The sequence below is a fragment of the Tenrec ecaudatus genome, chromosome 17 (genome assembly GCF_050624435.1).
Source record: "Tenrec ecaudatus isolate mTenEca1 chromosome 17, mTenEca1.hap1, whole genome shotgun sequence".
Lineage (NCBI taxonomy): Eukaryota > Metazoa > Chordata > Mammalia > Afrosoricida > Tenrecidae > Tenrec > Tenrec ecaudatus.
In genome coordinates this window covers 74,635,845-74,655,918 of record NC_134546.1, presented here as the reverse complement: position 1 = coordinate 74,655,918, position 20,074 = coordinate 74,635,845, and the positions used below count along the sequence as shown (strand labels likewise).

The 20,074-nt window shown below is 42.4% G+C and overlaps 1 protein-coding gene and 1 pseudogene across 1 annotated transcript; one reads left to right on the top strand and one right to left on the bottom strand.

The window, feature by feature from the left end:
- The first annotated feature begins 1,996 nt into the window (after window positions 1-1,996).
- Window positions 1,997-3,230, top strand: LOC142430512 (lysine-specific demethylase 4D-like). The gene is given in 2 exon segments (XM_075535582.1): window positions 1,997-2,947; window positions 2,949-3,230. Coding segments are annotated over 2 exon segments (1,233 nt in total).
- Window positions 3,231-4,164: 934 nt separating this feature from the next.
- Window positions 4,165-4,535, bottom strand: LOC142430511 (large ribosomal subunit protein uL29-like; annotated as a pseudogene).
- Window positions 4,536-20,074: the final 15,539 nt, after the last annotated feature.

The window sequence follows — 20,074 nt, the reverse complement described above, 5'->3', positions numbered from 1 at the left end:
TGGCCGACAAATGGGCTTTGGGTCTCCACTCTGAATTTCCCCCTTCATTCACTATGGAAGATTTCTATTTTTCTGATGATGCCTTTTACCTGCTCCCTTCGACATCTTGTGATCGCACAGGCTGGTGTGCTTCTTTCATGTGGGCTTTGTTGCTAGATGGCCGTTTGTTTATCTTCAAGCCTTTAATACCCCAGACATTATATCTTTTCATAGCCGGGCACCATCAGTTTTCTTCGCCACATTTGCTTATGCACCCGTTTGTCTTCAGCGATCATATCCTGGAGGTTCACACCCAATGATGTGATTTTTTGTTCTTTGATGCCTGATAACTGATCCCTTTGGGACCACATGATCACACAGCCTGGTGTATTCTTCCATGAGGGTTTTGTTGCTTCTGAGTTAGATAGCCACTTGTTTACCTTCAAGGCCTTTAAGACCCCAGATGCTATCTCTTTTGATAGCCGGGCACCATCAGCTTTCTTCACCACATTTGCTTGTTCACCCGCTTTATCTTCAGCAATTGTGTCGGGAGGGTGAGCATCATAGAATTCCATTTTAATAGAAGAAGGTATTCTTGCATTGAGGGAGTACTTGACTGAAGGCCCTATGTCCTTTTGCCACCTTAACACTAAACCTATGAATATATGTGCATATATAAATATATTTGCATTTGTACATGTCTTTGTCTATACCTCTATAAATCCCCTTTGACTCACAGCTCTTTCCTCCATTTCCCTTGACTTTCCTTTTGTCCCACTATCATGCTCCGTTCCCACCTGGGTTTCAGCTATACCTCTTAGTTACATTACCCAGCACTTCTTAAAACATTCACTTATATCAGGGGTGTCAAATGGGTGAATTGCAGGCTGTATGAAGCTCCCCAGGTAATATTTTGTGGCCCGTGATGCTCTGAAATAAAATAAAAACAGAAAAAATTATTACAAAGAAAATAGCGCTTGTGAGAGATTGAGGCAATACTGTACACACAGTTCCCTCTTTAACCTTTTAACTACTGAAGACCACTATACAGGTGGCCCAGTGCCTTTCCTGGGTGGGCACCGGTGGATGTGTCTAAACGTGCTCACTTCCAGTGACGTTTGAAAGCGATATGTCTGCCATTCTCAGTGCTTAATATAAACAGATCCCAATTTCAAAACGGTTTAAAAGAGGACTCTAGGTTGTGCTGTTCTGAATCATACCTAGTGGCAGCACTACTTAACATTTTTAAAGGAAAGCCATTATGATTGTGCATCACATTTCTCAGCTGTACAACATTCTGGGTTTTTTATTAGTTACTTTGTTATAATTTCCAGTAACAACATAAGAGCTAAGTAAAAACTAGTAGGAGGACAGCGCTAACAAGTCTCAAGTTAAAAAGAATAATTTTAGGTTTATAAATGCCTTAAATAAAATATGTTTAAATAAAAACATTTATATAGTGTTTTAATTATCCTACCCATATTCCTAAATCCTCACTTCAAAATAAAAATTGAACAAAATTTGTAAATGTGATGTGGCCACTTCAATCTTGCCTGTTGCACAAAATGGCCCGTGCTTTAATTGAGTTTGACACCCCTGATTTTTGTTGAATGTTTCTGAATTATTGTCTTTATATTTACTTTTTAAAAATTCCATGAGGCACTTCTTGTTAGTGAAATTGGAAATTGCCTAGGATTGCAACTGAAATTAAGTATTAAAAAATAGAGATACCCTTCCAATTGAGTCAATTCCAGAGCAGCATACTGAGCCAGGAGCAATCTGGGAAAACCCACTCCATGTGGACAAGTCCTGTCTCTTTGAGGGAAAACAATAGTTGTCTACCATAGTAGAATTCTATTGGTGAATCAACACACCTGGAGAGAGTGCATTTGCTCTCACGGATACATCAATACACTGCAAGAGATTTTCTGAGAGATAAAGAAACAAGAGCACAGCATTCCAAGATACACAGAGCATCCATGAGAACCAGATTTTCTGACCTTTTTATTTTGCAGCCATGAAGTCTCAGGATTATCGAAGCCAGAACTCAAGTTTTAAAGTCATGACTTTTCAGCCTACCATGGAAGAATTTAAGGATTTCAACAAGTACATAGTTCATATGGAATCCCAAGGTGCCCACCGTGCAGGCCTGGCTAAGGTAATCCCACCCAAGCAGTGGACAGCTAGACAGAACTATGATGATGTGGATGACATCCTCATAGCCAGTCCCGTGCAGCAGGTAGTTACGGGGCAGGCAGGTGTCTTTTTGCAGTATCATAAAACGAAGAAATCCATGACCGTGGAGGAGTATCGCCACTTGTCCAACACTGACAGATATCGCACTCCCACACACCTGGATGTTGAGGATTTGGAACGAACATATTGGAAGACACGCCCGTACAATTCTCCCATTTATGGGGCTGGTGTATGTGGCTCTTTGTTTAATGAAAAGACTGAGCATTGGAACCTCAGGCACCTGGGAACGATCCAGGATCTGCTGAAACAGGAGTGTGGAGTTGTCATCAAAGGCGTCAACACCCCTTCTCTGTACTTTGGCCTCTGGAAGACCACCTCCACTTGGCACACTGAGGCCATGGATCTGTACAGCATCAATTACCTGCACTTCGGGGACCCCAAAACGTGGTATGCGGTGCCCCCTGAGCACGGAGCCTGCCTGGAGAGACTGGCCAGGGAGCTTTTCCCTGGCACTTCCAGTGGCTGCGCGAACTTTCTGCGGCACAAGGTGGCCCTCAGCTCACCCAGAGTCCTCAGGGCGAACGGCATTCCCTTTGATCGGATCACGCAGGAAGCAGGCGAGTTCATGGTCACATTCCCATACAGCTACCACGCTGGCTTCAATCACGGCTTCAACTGCGCGGAATCCATCAATTTCGCCACCCTGCGGTGGGTTAATTATGGTAAAGCGGCTTCTCAGTGCAGCTGCGGCCGAAGCCAGGGTCATGTTTCCCATGGACGCCTTTGTGCGCATTCTGCAACCCTGGCACTATGAACTGTGGAAACAGGGCAGGGACCACACCTCCGTGGACCACGTGGCGCCCACAGCACTAACTAGCCCAGAGTGGACGGCCTGGAAGGAAGCCCGGGCATGTGTGATGGTTCATGGGCGTCTCCGGTCCGTCAAGCCCCACAGGGCCAGGCCTTGCTCTCAGATACTGGCTGCAGACAGTGGGTTCGGGGGTTGTGCCCGGGTGTGTCCTCGTCCCACGCACCCCTCCTGGGAGGGCAGCTAGGCAGTTCGGTCTGAGACACCTGTCTTCATGGACAGCATTCCTGCGGAGTCCAGCATCTCCCCACTTCTCACCTCAGTTCCATCTGCTCAGTATCTCCAGCCTCCACCAAAGGAGACTCCAGCTAGGCATCACCAGGACCTGGATGCTCAACAGCAGTCCATGGAACCCAGAGGCAAGAGGCACAAAGCACTCCCACTTGTGCACCTGCCCACACAGCCACTGCCTGAGGATTGTCCATCAATAGATGACCCTGCCCCTTTTAGTTTTGAGATCCAGCATCCTGCTAAAGCGTCTGGGTGCTGCTGTGACCCTGATCTTCAGCCCTTGGGACCCCCACTGAATCCTGATTCTCCAATGCACCCTGGACCCTGCCTGCTGTCACTGGACAACATCTCAGTGAATCTGCTGGACATGCTTGTGATGAGTCCTCCTAATGAGTCTTTGACTTCTAGAACATTCTCCAGCTATGCTGCTGAGCACAGTATGGACCCTTCTGACCTCCTCAACGCTATTGCGATGGACCACTCTTATGCTTCTAAAATCCTGCCCTCAGACTATGATCTCTGGGGACGGACTCCATGGAGCGTCCCTTCCTAAATCCTGGAAGGTTGTCACCAGCAAAGGTGTTCTTGCTGAGAGTTTAGCTAAACTGAAGTTCTTGTCAAATGTGATTGTGCCTTGGACTCCCCCAGCCTCAGGAAACACAGAAGCACCTAGACAATCTTCAATGAGGAAATTTTAATCTCCTGTAGTGATCCGTTTGCTCCTCAAAAGTGTCATATTAACAGGTTGCCTAATACTTGCTCAACCTTTGGACTCCCAAACTCTATGAGCACTATTGTGTGTTCTAAGAACTCTCAGACCACCTGGAAATACGTGTGTCCCTTGATTCATTTTTTTTAACCGCTCAGTTTGTTTTATTGATGTGCATGGCTCAGACCTTGACTGCGTACTTGCGCGGTGGGTACAGCCGCTCCTTCCATTGCTGCTTCCTGGTCTTCAGGCTCTCCTCGTGCTTGTTGAGGCGGCGGCACATGGCTCACATTTTCTTGGGCTGCAGATCCAGGGGCTTGTACTTCTTACCCCTGTAGAACTTCCTGAGGTTCTTCTTTTGAGTCTGGTTGATGATGGTGAGAACTCGAACAATGGATTTGCAGACAACTCGGATTTTGGAGAGCTTGGACAACCGCCCCCTGTCACTTTGGCAATGTGCAGCTGCGATAACTCCACCTTCAGGTCGTTGAGCTGTTTGAGCAGCACTTCCTTCTTCTTGCCGTGAAGGTCCCGGTCTCTAATCTTGGCCATGATTGAGCTTTAGAATTCTGCTGCCTGTCCCTTGATTCTTCCTAGACTTGGGTGCTGTCCTGGAAAAGAACTACCTTGCCCAAATATCTTTAAATCCATTGCTTTCCAGTCTATCTCACCACATGGCAACCACATGGCAATGATCAAGACCCAGTGTTTCAAAGTTTGACTTGAGGCTAATATTTAAGGAGGCACATTCCCAAGTATTTCTTTGGAAATGGAAGAGGTGGATTCAAACCGCCAAACTTTAGCTCTCACAAAATTTTGAGCCAACTTTGGATGATGATCAGAATCTTAGGCTCTTACTCCAGCTGTTGCACTTCTGAAGCACTGACCCAGTCTTCTACCAGTGGATGAAACTACACCTTCTAATGAAATCCAAGCCTTAACATACTCCAGAAATTCTGACACGGCCACCCTTCAATCCACCAACCAAGCAATTTCTTATGTAGAAAATGCAGCTTTGAACTAATGAAGTCTATTACTGTTTGGGGATTATTTATATGTATTCATGTTTATTAATTTCATTGTACTTAGTGTGTATCTAAGACTAATAAAATACCTTAAAATATATTTTGAAATTTTGACATATAAGATATATGTCAAAAACAATGTGAGTAATCACATAGCCAGAGAGTATAAGAAGTAGGCAGGACTTGATGAGCCCACCAAACATTCTGTCCTTGTACCCATAGTAGTGGGTCCATGAGAGAATGAAGAAAAATTGCACAACAAAGCACCACACAGCAAAACATTAAACGTCAAATGACAGGCAGAGCTACTGCCCAAAGTCCACATAAAATCTTTGAAGTGAAATTAATCCTGGAATCACCTTTCAATTAAATCACAAGTCAGCCTTGACTTGGGTCTACATTTCCCAGAAACTATTACTACCCCTATTGGTATTTTCTTTTTGACTCAATATTTAAAAGCCTATTTACAGGTGGACAGCCAGAAAGATAAGCACCAGAGAGCCAGACATGGAGGCTAGTGGGGCAAATTTTTTCTGTCTTTCTTGGGAGATTCTTTAAAAATTTCTCTACAGGAACCCATGCCCTATCCCCCCAAAACTGCTTAATGAAAAGAATTAACAGAAAACTCACCTTAGAAATTCCCCATATTTATTATTCATAAGAGATAAACATTACTCTGAGTGACTATAAAAGGAGAAAAAGTAAAACTGAACCATATATGGAGTATTTAGTTTTTATTTAGTTTGTTTCAAACAAACAACCCTTTTTAGGCACAACCATTTATAACTTACCATAGTCCAAGCTGCATGGAACTATGGCAACTTAAGATGTGTTGACATGGCATGGAGTGTGGGTCTTAGGTTAAAAACAATAACAGCAAATTAGAAATAATAATAATAGATTCTGGTCTTGACAAATAGTTTAGATAATTTTCAGACAATATTACATGATCTCTGTGTTAGCATTAGCGGCATGGGATTGCATTCAGAAGGAACACATCCTTCAAAAGATCTCATTTATTATCAATGTTATATGCCTTATCACTAAATTGCTAAGCAAGAGGTCAAAGACACAAAATGTCCTTCCATCTCAGAGTTCTTCAAACAGCTCTTTAAACATTTTCACTAGATTTTAGATTGACCAATAAGCTCCAAAACTGTTGATTGTGCCCTCCACCTGCATTGTTGACACAGGTGTCAGGAAACTATCCTAGTCAGGCTCCCTTCAAGATGTTTGATGTGGTTTTCTGCCACAGTATCCCTGGGGAATAGACATCAGCCTTTGAAATTAGTAAGGTTAATATGGAAAGGAAGGAGACAAAGGATAAATAAAACATTTTAAAAGTAAAACAATTTTAAAAATGTATTATATAGCCATGATATTTAAAACAGCATGGTACAATGGTATATATGAATATCAATGGATTAGCTTTGAGAATCTAGAAATACTACCAAGTACCTTTAGTCCTTTGATAAAGGACTAAAACACATTAAATGGAGAGGAGATATTCTTTTCAGCAAATGGTATTGGAAAAACGTGATTTCCAAGTGCAAAGGAATGGAACAAAGTCCATACCTCACACCATTTACAAAAAAGAACTTAAGCTAGATCATGTACCTACATATAAACCCTAGACCACACAGCCAAACAATTAAAATATAGGGATAAATTTGAGAGCAGTTATACAAAGTATAAACACACTATGGACATAATGAAAAGGATCTGGTGAGTGAAAGATCCACCTGGGACAGTACCCCATCCCCACCCCACTCATTTGTCCTGAGCTGGGGCCTCAGTGATCCAGGATCTGATTCTTGGGGCATCTCAGTTCATCAGGTTGAGCGACCCCAGCACAATTAGCGAAAGACCCACACCATCCTCAGACCGGACCTCCGTGCCAGAAGTTGCTTGGCTACACTGCCAAGAGGCACAGCTGTGGCGAGACCGCTATAGCAGCAGCCCATTCGTGGCACCCCACAAGGAGAGAAGTTTCCCATTCCTATAGTTCGGCTCTCTGCATGTGGCAGTGATCTGTCCTTGGGCTCAAATCCCTCCTTCCATTCACCCAGGGCCCAGGTAACTGACCTGCAATCTACCGGTGTCTGGCTGGGGGACCTGCACAGGGACCATCCATCCCCATTGCTGCCTGGGACCTTGCCACCAGCACCCTCGTTTGCCTGCCGCTTCTGTCACTTTAGCTCCCACTCCGGCTTCCTTCCTGGGAGGCTGTGCTGCAGACCGCTCAGCCGCCAGCGCTGGGCACTTCCATCTGGTGCGAGCCCACTACCAGGGCATATCCCTCTTCTAACCATTGCCCTGCGTTTCTGCCAGAGCCACTTCAGGCTGGCCTGAGCCACCACAGAGTCCTGTGTCCGCAATCCTGAGTGCTAAGCTGGCCTGCCCCAGCCTGTTTCTCCCAGTGCAAAGGGTCAGCGCCATTGCCCTCAGTTTCCTGGCAGCCGAAAAATAAACATTCCTGCCTACGAAGAAGCCTAACGACACGGTTTTCTGTTTCCCACCAGGGCTGTCTGTCTGCTACCACCAGCCCATGCCACTCCGTAGCTTTGTGGGGTTCTCAGCACCTGCAGATCCGAGAGCTAAGCCTGTCTGCCACAGCCTGTTCCACCCAGAGTGGAGGGTGGGGGCCCTTGCCCTCTCTTTCCAGGCAGTCAAATAATCATTCCTGCCTACTAAGAAGGGTAATGACATGGCTGTGCATTTCCTGCCAGAGCCATCTCTGTATGTGCAGGCTGGCTCACGCCACTGTGCTGCGGCGTGGGGTACCCAGTGCCAGCTGCCTTACCTCGAAGCCTGCCTGTCCCAGCCTTTTCCTGATGGCATAGGAGGCAGCTCTGAGCCTGGTGTCTCCCATAGCACCCCTGCTGCCCCAACCTTTTCCAGCCAGTGAAGGAGGCTCACTGCTGAGGTGCATCTCCTGCCAGTGTAGCCTTTGCCTACAGGCTTAATACTACAGGCCTATAGGGACCAGGAGAGTGCATGCTCCATCTGAAGTGAATTCTCCTACACCCATAGCCTGGCTCCATAGTTCTAGATCAACACCATTTTCCCGGGCAGCAAGGCCTCCCCCACCTCTGCCTTCTATAAGGCATCTCTAGAAATTGGAGGGAAAAGGAGGGGAGAAGTAATTTCTGTTGTGTTTTTTCTTTTCTCTCCCTTTTTTCTTTTTCCTTTTTTCATTATTATTATCACTTTTTTATCCTCTTTTCTCCCTTTCCTTTCCTCCGTCTCTCTTTTTTCTTTTTCTTCCTAATTTTTTTAATTAAACAAGAAAAAAGACATCTAAGTGTACCCTGACAGACTAGGTCAAAGCAGCCTAGGAGCATGCATTGAGGCTCCAGCCCACACTCCAGTCACTGAAACTTCTCACCACTGTTGACCACTAAGCTGTCGAGGAATTATGCCTATACAGCAGTCTGACCCATCGCTATAGTGGGCCATAGGAAGCCCCCTGAAGGGCCTCCTGGTCTCCCAGAAACATGGGACCTATAAAAGGATCGTGGAAATATCAACAGACCACATCACTCCCAACAAAAAAATCCAGAGAGACAAAACTCAGTATCAGAACTAATGTCTCATAGAAGAATCAGATCTGGATCCGTCAAAGAAGGAAATCTTCAGAAGTCTGCTCACAGTAATACAGGAGCTGAGGGAAGCAATGCAGAATAAGCATGCAATGATAGAGGAGATGAAGTCCACAAAAGATGGCAATTGGGCCTGATAGATATTTATACAAATTTCCATTAAATGCTGAAAAATTAATTCTTCTCAAGCACACATTGATCATTTTCAAGACTAGATCACATGTTGAGACACAAATCAAGCCTGAGTAAATTCGAACACATAGATATTACTCTGATGTCTTTTTCAGATCACCATGACATAAAGCTAGAGATTAATAACAGGACATCCAGAAAAGCAAGGGAAACAAAGGAGGATGAAAAATGATTTCCTGTGACATGAATGGGTACAGGGTCAGATTAGAGAGGATATTAGGAAGTCTCCAGAAACTAATGAGAACAAGAATAAAATGCATCAAAATGTGTAGGTCATTGCAAAGGCAGTTATCACAGGTAACTTGATATCATTAAATGCATAGATGAAAAAAGAAAAGAGGCTTATGACAGATACGTTATCACAAAAACCTCCAACAACTAAAACAGAGTCATCAGTACAACCCCTCCAATAGAAAGAGAAAAGAAATAATAAAAATCAGGACAGAGTTAAACCAGTGGGGAGACAAGAGAAAGATGCAAAAGATAAATTCAGCTAAAAGCTGGTTCTATAACAGGATCAACAAAATAGATCGCTGGTGTATCTTATGAAATATTGGAAGGAGCAAAAAATAAACAGTCAGGATGAGGGATGAAACAAGAGTAATTACAACAGACCCCAATGTGATTAAAAGCATAATCACAAAGTACTATGAAGGTCTGTATTCAAATGAATTCAGAAACGTGAAAGACATGGATAAATACTTGGATAGACAGTCCCTGCCTAGATTATCTCAGACAGGTGTAAAGAACTTCAACAGACCCATAGTGAAAGAAGAAATCGAGAGAGTCATCAAGAAGCAACCAACAAGAAAAGCCCCCAGGCCAGATGACTTTACAGCAGAATTCTAGCAAGCATTCAGGGAAGAGTTGACCCAAATTCTCCACAAAGTATTTCATAGCATAGAAAAGGATGGCAAACTCCAAAACTCATTTAACGAAGCCAGCCTAACTTTGATATCCAAACAGGGAAAAGACCACACAAGCAGAGAGAATTACAGACCGATATCTCTAATGAACATAGATGCAAATATCCTTAACAAAATATTGGCCAACAGAATACAAAAGTATACAAAACACATCATCCACCACGACCCGGTAGGATTCATCCCAGGGATGCAGGGATGGTTTAATATCTGAAAATCCATCAATATTATACACCAAATCGAGAAGAAACAGGATAAAAACCACATGATACTATCAATAGATGCCGAAAAATATTTGACAACACCCAACACCCATTCCTAATTAAGACACTCACGAAGATAAAAATGGAAGGTAAATACCTCAAGCTGATACAAGTTATCTATTAAAGACCAACAGCCAACATCATAGTTAATAGAGAAAAGACAAAAACAATCCACTGAAAAAAAGGGTACAAGACAAGGATGCCCCTTGTCCCCACTTTTATTCAATATCATTCTGGAGGTTCTAGTTAACAACATAAGACAGCAGAAGAACATCAGAGGGATCCAGATGGCAGAGGAGGAAGTGAAACTCTTGGTATTTGCAGATGACATTATCCTGTACATTGAAAACCGCAAAAGCTCCAGAACAGGAGTACTTACCGTTATAGATGAATATGGAAGAGTGGCAGGTTACAAGATCTACAAATAGAATTTGGTAGGTTTGCTATGCACATTGGACAGGTCCATGGAAAAGGAGATCAAGAAGGTAGTACCCTTCACAGTAGCTGAGAAAAAATTGAAATACCTATGAATATATTTAACAAAAAAACTAAAGACCTATATGAGGAAAACTACAATACCCTACTACAGGAAACCAATAGCGACGTCCACAAATGGAAGGACAGCCCATGCTCATGGATTAGAAGGCTTAACATAGTAAAGATGACAATCTTAGCCAAAGCACTTTACATGTTCAATGTTATTCTGATTCAAATACCAACAATCTTCTTCAAAGAATTGGAAAAACTGATCACCAATTTCATGTGGAGTGGGAAGAAACCCAGAACTCGCCTGGTTCCAAGACAGTGAAACTTGTTAGATAGACCTTATTGTTATGTGAACTTCGGCTATTAGCTCTCAGGGAATCAAGAGAGCTCTTAGTTGAAGTGAGACCTTCTTAACATACTCAGGATAACTTGAAAGACTGAAAAGAATCTTAATTTTGTATAGCTGTTTCTGAACTAACATACCTAATAGACTTTTTTTCTATAAGTTTGCCAGTAAGGCTACAGCCTCTAATAAACCATATTGTCCCTGTAGCTTTTTACACTGTAGTATTTTATAGTCTTGCAATATTCTGTTTTGGGTAACTTTTCTCATTCCCTCTATGCTGGATTTACGGGTGGGGGTAGTAGGCGGGTCTTAGACCCTCAGGAATGCCCTAGGGAAGAGACCCCATATCCAGAATTGAAAAAACATTTTCCCTCAATTTCTGATTCCACGTGAGGGCACTGTTGTTTCCCCACAACAGCATTCCAAAAGACATCTTGATTCATAGGGTGGTCAGACTTCTAAGATGCTCTTTCCTGGTAGGTATAAACTTTAACTCTAGAAATGCAAGGAAACAGGAATTGGCTTAAACTATCTTTATTTATAAACCATGGTATATCAGATTTATCACTGTCCTGATTTCTTCTTCCTAAATCCTGATCAATAACTCTAGTAACAATCTGAACACTGAGAATTTAGGTTGGGCCTTCCTAATAAACGTCATGTAGTTCTTTTATGTAGTGGACCCCATGTACTGCTCTTAATAATTTTTGGTTTAATTACAGTTTTTGGCTTTTCCTCACAACTCTGAATAACTCCAGTATCAATTTGCATTCCTTGAGTACTTAGGTTAATTTTCCCCGATAAGAGCTGTATTAATTTATAGCAGCATCTCCTGCTTTTTGGTATCAACAGAGAGCTGCCAGGGATTTTGAGCGTTTTCTTGCTTAGTCAAACTTATTGCAGGAAGAACAGAGGCTTGGCTTTTGCAAGTTTGGCTAGGTCTGGTCCCTTGCTGTGAGGCTGGGTGATACCTGTGATTGCCATTTAAAGATTCTTTTGCTGGGTTAGGCAGAAGGCTTGCCTTCTGTGCTCTGTTGGCAAGGACTGGATCAAGCTCCATTCTCTATTTCCCTCCCTGGAAGCATTTGCCCATGGCAATCCCTTATTGCTGAATCTTGAGTGACATTGACTAACCCAATGAGATCCCTTTCTACAGCAGGGGCAAAGTACATGTTCTTTTAAACCCAACTTGTTGGTCCTAACCCATTCTCTCGTGCAGGCCACAGCTGTTTTTTGTGGCCAGGCTGATTGGCCTGTGCTGAACTCCCTTGGAAAATGACCTATCTTCGCACAACCACACCATTTACCTTTATGCCTGATGTCATTGGCCAAAGCAGTGCCTAATAGGTCTGCCTTATATTCATCTGTCCCTACATTCCTGCATATTCTAAGATAATCTAAAATATGCCCTGTTTCCTGAAGGGATGTAAAACATTTTTACAGTCCTCTTTAGAAAAGTCATAGGATAGGTTGTGAACTATATCTTTCACTGTTGTGCATTTCTGACACATTTGTGTATGGAATCCTCTAATCGGGACCCAAAGTCTATGTAGGACTCATTATTCTGCTGCCTTAAAGTGTGTAACTGGGCCGTGGCTCTTCGTTGGTATTATTATTCCCCAGGCCCTTAGGCAGGCCCCAAGTACCTGTGGGAATGCCAGTTCAGTAAATTGTAGTTGTGACTCAACTGTGATATAATTCTCATCCTCCAACAACTGATGAATTCCTTTATCTATTCCAACCTCAGTACTTTTATGAGCTTGCCCATGGGCTGCTTAATTGACCTTATCTGATATTGTAAGAATTCTGAAAGATAAATGAATGCTTTTGCCATGGATCTTCAGTCAGCAGAAATCCAAATTTCAGACTCTGCCAAAGACCTTTTCATGGTCATTACAAAATGAGAGTCTGAGTCATAGTCAGTGACCGCCTGCTTGAGATCCTTTAGAAACTCAAAGAGGAAGACACTGTGAATTTCTTGTGGGTGTTGCCCGTCACGCTATCTTTTAATGACTTGAATAGGAAAAGTCATCCAAATATCTAAATCTCCTTCCACAATCCTTCTACCATTGAAACTAAAGGTGCTTTTCTACACATTGCCTCTATTTTTTGTGCTGTTTTTCTCGACTGGCAGATTGCTAAACTCTACTTCCCAAACCTCATCTTTTATGTTAGCTCTCCTTGTTTACATTTCCTTGGGGCTAATCTCATCTCTCCTTCCTGCAGTGGCTTCCTTTATTGTCTTAGGAGGCCTAGGCTTTTCTACACTATATTCTGGTGGTGTGGCAGATGCTTCTACACTGATGCCCCCTTCTCATTCAGGCTTAGTTTTCTCAGCTCTGTCTAAAACCTTTACATCTGTCTGATAACGTGCCTGTCTGCTTTTCACCAGATTTAAGTTTGGGTAGCCTATAGGCTGCTTACTGCTCTGCGGTTTTGTTTCTTTGCTTTCTATACCTACAGAGCTTCCAGCACTGGTTAAATCTGCACTCACAGAGCCGAAGGTTCCATGGGTGTTCTTCGTCCTTCACTGTGATCCTTTCCTAAGTTAAAAGCGACTATGCCCCAGATCTCCTTATCAAAGTTTCCTGACTCTGGAAAAGAAGAATTATTATTTTTTTTACCATTTGAATAAATTATTTCATTTTTTAATGTTACCACTACATTTTGTTTCTTCAAGAGGTTGCTCAGAGTGATACAGTATTCAGTACCTTTGCTCTTCGCCTGACCCATATGTCACTTGGACTTAAAAAACACTCGAATTTCCCCAAATTCACCCTCTCCGTTTGATGAGACCATGCAATTGTTACACGAGGTATAACTCAAAAGAGTTATTTTCCTACAGCCACACGTTGGGCACCATTTGTCAGAGTAACCCAGCCTCTGACAACTGTGGGGTCCGTAGGCACAATTGAATGGTTATAATATATAAAGATCATAGTAAAATCAAGGAAGATAGGCGAGTAGATAAAATAAAGAAGTCAGACACATTTCCTAGTAGCATGCTCACCTCCAGGAAAGCCATGATTTCAGCAGACAGGTTTATGCAGAGATATTTATCTTAGGATATTTATAGGTTGCCATACGACAAGCCTATTTGGTAATTACATACATCACATGGTGTTGGTAACCACAGTAAATTCCCTGTGCTCACAGTTGAGGAAACCTAAAAACTGCGTTGGGAAGGCATGCAGGCGATGGGTGCTGTGGCGGGAGGAGATAGCAAGAATATCTGCTTCTATGGGGAGAAAGAATCAACCATGTGCTCACTTTAAGGCAGCATAGCTGTTAGGGGAGAAGCTGTTGGAATGATATTTAAGGCAGGATAATGTACTTGGTCTTTATCTCTAACTCACCAAAGTGGTGACTTTCCTACCATGGGATACTAGCTTTCCAGTTTCCCTTTAATTTAGGGGACACAGTCCTAGTCATATTTACCTCAGTGTAAGTTTTCCACAGTGAGGATGTACAGAACTAGATAGTGTTTGCCTTTGTTGTGCATGTAGTTTCTATGAATCAGAACTGCCTAAAAGGCACCTATCAACAACATGTAGTTGAGATTCTCTAAAGGAGTCACTGGGCAGAAAGTGGAAACCAGAAAATCCAGTAAGAACTTCCATTTTCCAATCTTTGTCACCATGACCCTTTCCTAAGTGGCCTTGAGGGCATAGTGCAGTTCAGACCCCTTTCCTTAACTGGAGACTTGGAATCACACTGACTTCTTCTCCCTAACCTCAACACAGGGAATCCAGGATAGATAAACCCATCAGGGCCAAGAAGGAGAGTAGAGATACTAGGAGGATTAGAGGAGGGTTGGGGAGAAAGGGAGAATCCATTACAAGGATTCACCTGTTACCCCTTCCCAGTGGGATGAATAACAGACAAGTGGGTTAGGGGCAATGGAGGATGATGTGCAATATGAAAATAATAATATTTAAGTTATCAAGGGTTCAGGAGGCTGGGCAGGGGAGAATAGGGGAAGGAATGGGGAGTTGACATCAGGGGCTCAAGTGGGAAGAGAATGATTTGAAAGTGTTGATGGCAGCATATGTGCAAAAGTGCTTTACACACTGAATGAATGTATGGATTGTGATAAGAGATGTAAGAGCCCCCAATAAAACTAAGAAAAAAATAATAATGATGTTCAAATGACTCATCTCTCCTAATCTTAAATTTTACACTGAATCATATGCTGAGTTAACCTAAAGTGTTATGTTGACAAATTTAGATCTATGTGACCCTTACGAGTCCTTTCTCCCATATCATATTAAATATGGAGTCTTCAGTGCTTCATACTGCCAATTGACTATCCACCCTAATTAAATGAAGGAAATAAGGAACAATTCCAATGCATGAATTTGCTCATAAAAAAGCCCCGGAAGTAGAGTGGTTTCATTAAAAAGACAAATGTGGAATGTCTGGTGAAGTCTGTAACCGGGTGTGCATTTTTGGGGACTGTGAAAGTAAAGACAAAGCATCTGGCATGTAAAAGTGAATGATCCCATTTGTCCCTAGAGATCTCCCTGAAACATGAATTTGTATAGATAAGTTAGCATCTGTTTTACTCATCCTGGGCTGAAGATCCTGGAGGAAAGACTGATACAAAATATTAGCACCAAGGGAATAAAATACAATTAGTAAGCACTTGAATTTCCAGATATGTTTCCAGAAAGAAAGCAAGAATACACACACACACGCACACGCACACACACACAGTGAGTTTTGTTCAGGGCTCCATCCGCCCTGAGTCTGATGGCAGAGTATTTATCTGAGCTTCATCGGAACTCTGATGCTGAAGAACCCCCGGCAGAGTCACTTCCTGTCTTTAGGGGACAGGCTGTTTGTTGCTGTAAGACAGTTTTCTGCTATTGCAATACAACTTTTGAATTCCCAGATATCATGGATAGGCACACAATTACTTTTAAAATACAGGGAGAGATTCACGAAGGAATGGTGAGCTATAAAACAATCTGGAAATCACAGCAGAAAGCCGTTCCTGAAATCATCTGCACCTAGTGGTTGGTCTGAATCCTGTGCTCTGTGAGTACTGCGCGCCCCCTGGAGACCATTCTCCTCCCTGCAGGGGGGTTTGTTTCTGGGAACTTTGGTAGGGAACTGACATTCCCTCACTGTGTCAGTAGCACAGTAATACATGGCCGTTTCCTCCACTTTCAGGCTGTTAGTCTGCAGACACACTGTGCTCTTGGCGTTGTCTCTGGACATGGTGAATCGACCCATTACAGAGTCTGTATAGCATGACTCATCACTATCATAGTTTATGTCTACCACCCACCGCAAGGCCCTTCCCTGAAGCCTGGTAGATCCAGCTCATGTAACAGTCACTGAAGGTGAATCCAGAGGCTGCACAGGAGAGTCTCAGAGACCCCCCCAGACATTCTCAGATCGCCCCCAGACTTCACCAGCTGAACCTCACACTGGATACCTGTAAACACAAAGGCACCGTGATTAGACAGACAGACAGACAAACAAATGTACTCACAATTATGCACACACCTAGCAGGGTCTACAATTACCATGTTAAATGGCTGAAATTAAAACCAAGATTGATGCAGTATTCCTTATGTGTCCCTTGGACAAGCTCCTGGACAGAAAATTATAACAGCTGAGTCCCCAGAGATGGGCTGTCCTCTGAGATCTCCCACATCAGGGACTGTGGCTGGTTTATCAGCAGGCAAAGAGCTGAATTTGCATGTCCCCTGATATTTAGAAGAAGATAAATATAGAATATGGGCCAGAGTTCTCCTTCAGACACATAGAAACACAAACACTCTCAAAGGGAAACAGAACTTCTACCAGGGTTGTTTATTAAGTATTTCTTTAACTATTATGTTATCTTTTTTAAAGTAGATTTCAATTTATAAGCTTTATGTGGCATATACAACAATCTTTGTGGTATGAGAGTTCACCAGGCATCTATCCTTTCTTTCCCCCCTCCTAAGATGTGGATACACGTGATGATAGTGGACAACTCTATTTATTGTTTCTTTTATGGGAACATTATTTTTTTCTGTCTTCCAAGGAATTTCCTCTTTTCGGTGACATTTTTAAACTGTGGTCATGAAATTGTTCATAAAGCATGTCCATCACATATTCTAAACGGTGTCTCTGGTATCCGATGTGGGAGATTCTAGTGTCCTTTCTGTTGTCATGACCGGAAACACTGGATATTTATCACACTACTTCCTCTTCTCAAAGAGTCTCTTTTCATTTAATCAGCTCACTAATTGTGTTCCTTCCATTTCAATGATTTGACTTCTTCTATTTATTTATTTACCCCCTGCTACCTATGCTATGGCATACTCATCTTTTCTCGTTTCATTAGATGGAACTGAGGTAATTAATTTCACAGATATATCTCCATATTATGCAGATGTTTGTGGCTATGGATTCCCCTGTAAGTTTTCCTCAGTTAAACTCCCAGTTTGCTGTGTTTCCTTTTATTTTCATTCAGTACAGTACAGCCATTAGCATGTTAAAATCATTAAATCCATGTCATAGCTATCAACGATACAAATACTGTTTGTATACATCTATGTGTGCATCACTCTCTCATCCAGTGCCATCGAGTGAATGCAGACACAGAGCTACTCTAGTGGGCAGGGGAGAACTGCCCCTGAGGATTTCTGAGACTGTACCCTTATGGAAGCAGAAAGTAGAGTCTTTTTAAAGTGGAACAGCTGGTGGTTTCAAACTGCTGAGCTTCTGTTTTTCAGCCCAGGAAGTAACCACTATGCCACCAGGACTCGTGCATGCATGCACATGCATAATTTTGTATATGCATGTAACATGAATTAATGAATATTATAAAGTCTATTAGATTTGGTGCCAGATACTCAGGAGGAGCATATCCATGGAGAAAATATTTTAGAGGGAAAGGAAAATCTACATGCAATCAAGAAGCTCTTCACTCCAATGACTCCCCAATTGCCCTTGCCCAAGAAGCCTGGCCCTTGTGCTTTGTGCAGCCCATTATTGCAGTGAAGTTTGTGTGTGGGATGACACTGAGTCTGCTCACTGTTTCTCTCATTCAGTAATGGGTATATCTGCCTCAGTGGTAATTCAGTCAGCTGCAGGAGATTTGCTATATGGACACTTTTTAAAGCTTGAGAAGCTCATGCTGCTCAGCAGTTAGCCTTCTATGTCCCAGTGGAGGGACTGAAGCTTTTAATCTTCACCCCAAATGAAAGTCAGAGCAAAGCCCCAGGTGCATGGCAAGCTTCTCTCTATGACATGGAACTGATGGTGGGCTACCCCAGGGCGATCTTGGAAGGAGTACAACGAGAATTCTCCTTAGAAGCAAAGGTTGGTGAGACTTAATCTCATGTATGTTGGACGCATTGTTATAAGAAACCAGTTATTCAAGAAAGATGTCATTCTTGGTACTGTATAAGGTCAGTTACTAAGAGGACAAACCTCCACAAGATGGATTGACACAGTGGCTACAACAATGGGATCTAATATAGAACAATTGTGAGGACCGTGCTGGACCAGATGGCATTTCTTCAGTTGTACACAGGTGCTCCAAGAGTAGCAACTGACTGAATGGAACCAAAGAGCAGCAGCAAAGCTGCAGGGGTTCATGACTTCCAGCCTCTCTCGTGATAAATTCAGCCAGGTTTCCCTCTCCCTGAGTGAGCTCTCTCAGAGAGAAGTAGAGGAAGACGGTCCACTGTCCTCCACAGTATGTTGGGATGGAGGAGAGAATTCATTCTCTTTCTCTCTCTCTCTCCCTTTCTCTCAATCCTGAGGAAATGAATGCTGGGTGAGGAGTTATACAGCATGGCCTTGTTGGACCACCTAAGACTTGCCACTTTCTTGGGCGCTTTGAATAAACTTGCTCCCTCGAAATTTCTGTGTCTGCTTCAGTTTTCTCTTTCACCTGGAAACTCAAACTTTAGGGTTTTTATTCTTCTCTGGTTTTGTTTGTTTGTTTACATGAAATGTTGTTTTTTTTCCCTAAGACCTTTTCTTTGAAGAGGTGGTTACAGTGTGGCTATGTTTTCCTTAAAGCATTTTCAATACTTTCTAGGAATCATGTTTAGCATATATTCTCAGTGCAATCCAAAGTGTGATTTCATGTTTGTTACTTCCTTGATTATTAATTGTGCAAGACAACGTTATAGAATCGTGGAAAATTTTAAAGGCCATGTGTTCAAGTGGAGCATCTTCTCACTTTCATGGCTGAATCCCTAAGACACGCACCTCTGGAAACCTGTACCAGAGCAGACTCGCTGTGTTTCACGCTTTCTGTGCATCATGCTGTGCTGAGAAAATAATCTAAGTAATTTTCCTAAATAAAGAAGATCATTGAAATAAGGTTGGAGCGAGCCTTGATAATAACCTGTAGTATGCAGATGATATGATACTGCATGATATAAGGCAGTATGGTTTGAAAAACGTATTGATTACAAACAGGGACTGCTAGGGAGCAGGGAGTGTGGAGGGAGGTGGGCAATGAGGAGCTGATACCAAGGGCTTAAGTGGAGATCAAATATTTTGAGAATGATGAGGGCAATGATTGTAAAAATATGCTTGACATAATTGATGTATGGATGGATTGTGATAAGATTAAATGATTAAAAGAAGAAGAAGAGGGAGTGCTTCATTCATGTTGAGCTACAGAATACCCAAATCCTTACCATGGGTTCAATAGAAAATACCATGAAAAATGGAGATAAGATTGAAGCTGTCAAGGATTTCACCTTCCTTGGATCTACAATCAATGTTAACAGAAGACAGAGACCTATGACACATTTCTTTGGAGAAATCTTATGAACAAGACCTCTTCTAAAGGTTAAAAACAATGTCTCTTTGAGGACTAATATGGATCAGGCCTAAGATATTTTATTTTCAATTGTCTCATATGCTCCTGAATGTTGGACAATGAATGAGAAAGTTTAAAGGAGAAATGATGTATTTGAATCATAGTGCTGGTGAATAAATTGATAGTGTGTCAATTGTATCTTGGAAGATGTACATTTAAAATGCTTCTTATAGTGGAAACATGAGTATTTCATTTTAAGTATGTAGGACATGTATCAGAAAGATCAATTCTTGGAAAAGAACATCATGCATGGTGAAGCATAAGGTTACTAAGAACAAACAAACAAAAAGGATGTACTTCAACAAGATAGAATATCATAGTAACTGAAACAAAGAGCTCAAAACTGACAACTGTGAGGATGAAGCAAGACTCATCTGTGTTTCATTCTGCTTTATGTAAGGTGTCTGTG